Source organism: Aplysia californica, unplaced genomic scaffold (assembly GCF_000002075.1).
Source record: "Aplysia californica isolate F4 #8 unplaced genomic scaffold, AplCal3.0 scaffold00604, whole genome shotgun sequence".
Classification (NCBI taxonomy): Eukaryota; Metazoa; Mollusca; class Gastropoda; order Aplysiida; family Aplysiidae; genus Aplysia; species Aplysia californica.
The window spans coordinates 226482-227877 of NW_004797874.1; the positions used below are offsets into that span (position 1 = coordinate 226482).

The window sequence follows — 1396 nt, forward strand, 5'->3', positions numbered from 1 at the left end:
CCCCCCCCCGCAGGTCTCTCAGCAAATGAAGCAGCAAAGACTGCCCTTGAGTTTATGTCAACCCGCGTGGGCGGGGCTGGAGGTGTCATTGTCATCAGCAAAAAAGGAGAAGTTTGTCATAGCTTCACTACTTCCCGTATGGCCTGGGCCTCCGTCACACAAGGCACACTGAAGTCTGGAATAGACCCAGGTCAAGAGTTTACAGAGAACCTAAAGAATTAAAATTAAAACTATTACTCCCTCTCCAGTACCGCTTATCATTCATAGGCCTCTATAGATAGATCTGTATTTTATTGTTGAGCAAGAGATTTTCTTAATTGCTCCTACCATGTTCAGACTCAGAGACTATAATAAAACATAATGTCAGTCCAAACACTTAGGCTTACCCTTTTTTTTATGTACATGTAGGTTGGGGGGGGGGGGTTCAGCCCCCATCAACACTATTTAGATCATATTTAGGAGGCTTATAGCTTCCGACTCTACCTGTCTGCTAAGACCAACCTAGGTTGAGATTGGTAAACTGTGCAACATCCCAGCAGAAAGACAGACATAGACCTACATAGACAACAATGTGCAGCTGCACCTGCTGAAGAATTGGAGTGCTTAATGCTCGGCTGGTCATGATAATGATTTTACGTGCAGGTTTACCATACTGTAGGCCTACTTTGCTTAGCTTACTACTTACTCATTTCCATTGTCATATATTACGCAATGTAACATCTTGTTAAATATCTGTAAAAATCAGCAAATCAGTGTTTGGTAGCTTTTCATTCATTTAAAAGGCTTCCCTTTGTCATTATATTTATATTCTAATTCTCAATCGTCAAAAATGTCAGAAACAATTTTTGTATCCTAAAAACTGGATATATCATAGATGCGCCAAAGAGTCTGTGAATGCCCGCCATCTTGGAAAATTGCCGCCATTTTAGACTTTCACTACGTGGCTGGCAATCTTTCATGAAACAACAACCCAAAAGTAATGTGCATGCCAATTTTGGTGCTTGTAAGACAATGTGAATGAACCACAGAGGCACAGATATTCCAAAGAACCCGCAAATGGCCGCCATTTCGGATTTTCTCGAGGTAAGCGTTCTTTTTTTATGAAACAAAAGCCCAAAAGTAATGTGCATGCCAATTTTGGTGCTTGTTTGGTGAATGATTTCACACTTTGCTGCCCCACTATATCAAGGCACCCCGGAAATAGCGAGTCACAAGAGTGTGACAAACATACAAAAGAAGTAGAGGAAAATGACGATATATAGTAAGAGTTAGGAAAGAAAAAGCAGTAGTTCCCTGTTATCAGGCACAGTTATGAGCGTGACCAGTAGCGGCTCGTGGTTTATAGAACTGACCGGCCGTCATTCACGTCGACTATTCCTTTCCTTCACAACACACA

The 1396-nt window shown here is 41.7% G+C and overlaps 1 protein-coding gene across 1 annotated transcript in view; it reads left to right on the plus strand.

Moving 5' to 3' along the window:
- LOC101845268 (isoaspartyl peptidase/L-asparaginase) overlaps window positions 1-373 on the plus strand; it is a gene marked incomplete at its 5' end in the record, with an annotated part of 17077 nt that extends 16704 nt beyond the window's left edge. The window contains 1 exon segment of the mRNA XM_013087564.2: window positions 14-373. Coding sequence (XP_012943018.1) covers window positions 14-222 — 209 coding nt within the window.
- Between the last annotated feature and the right edge of the window lie 1023 nt (window positions 374-1396).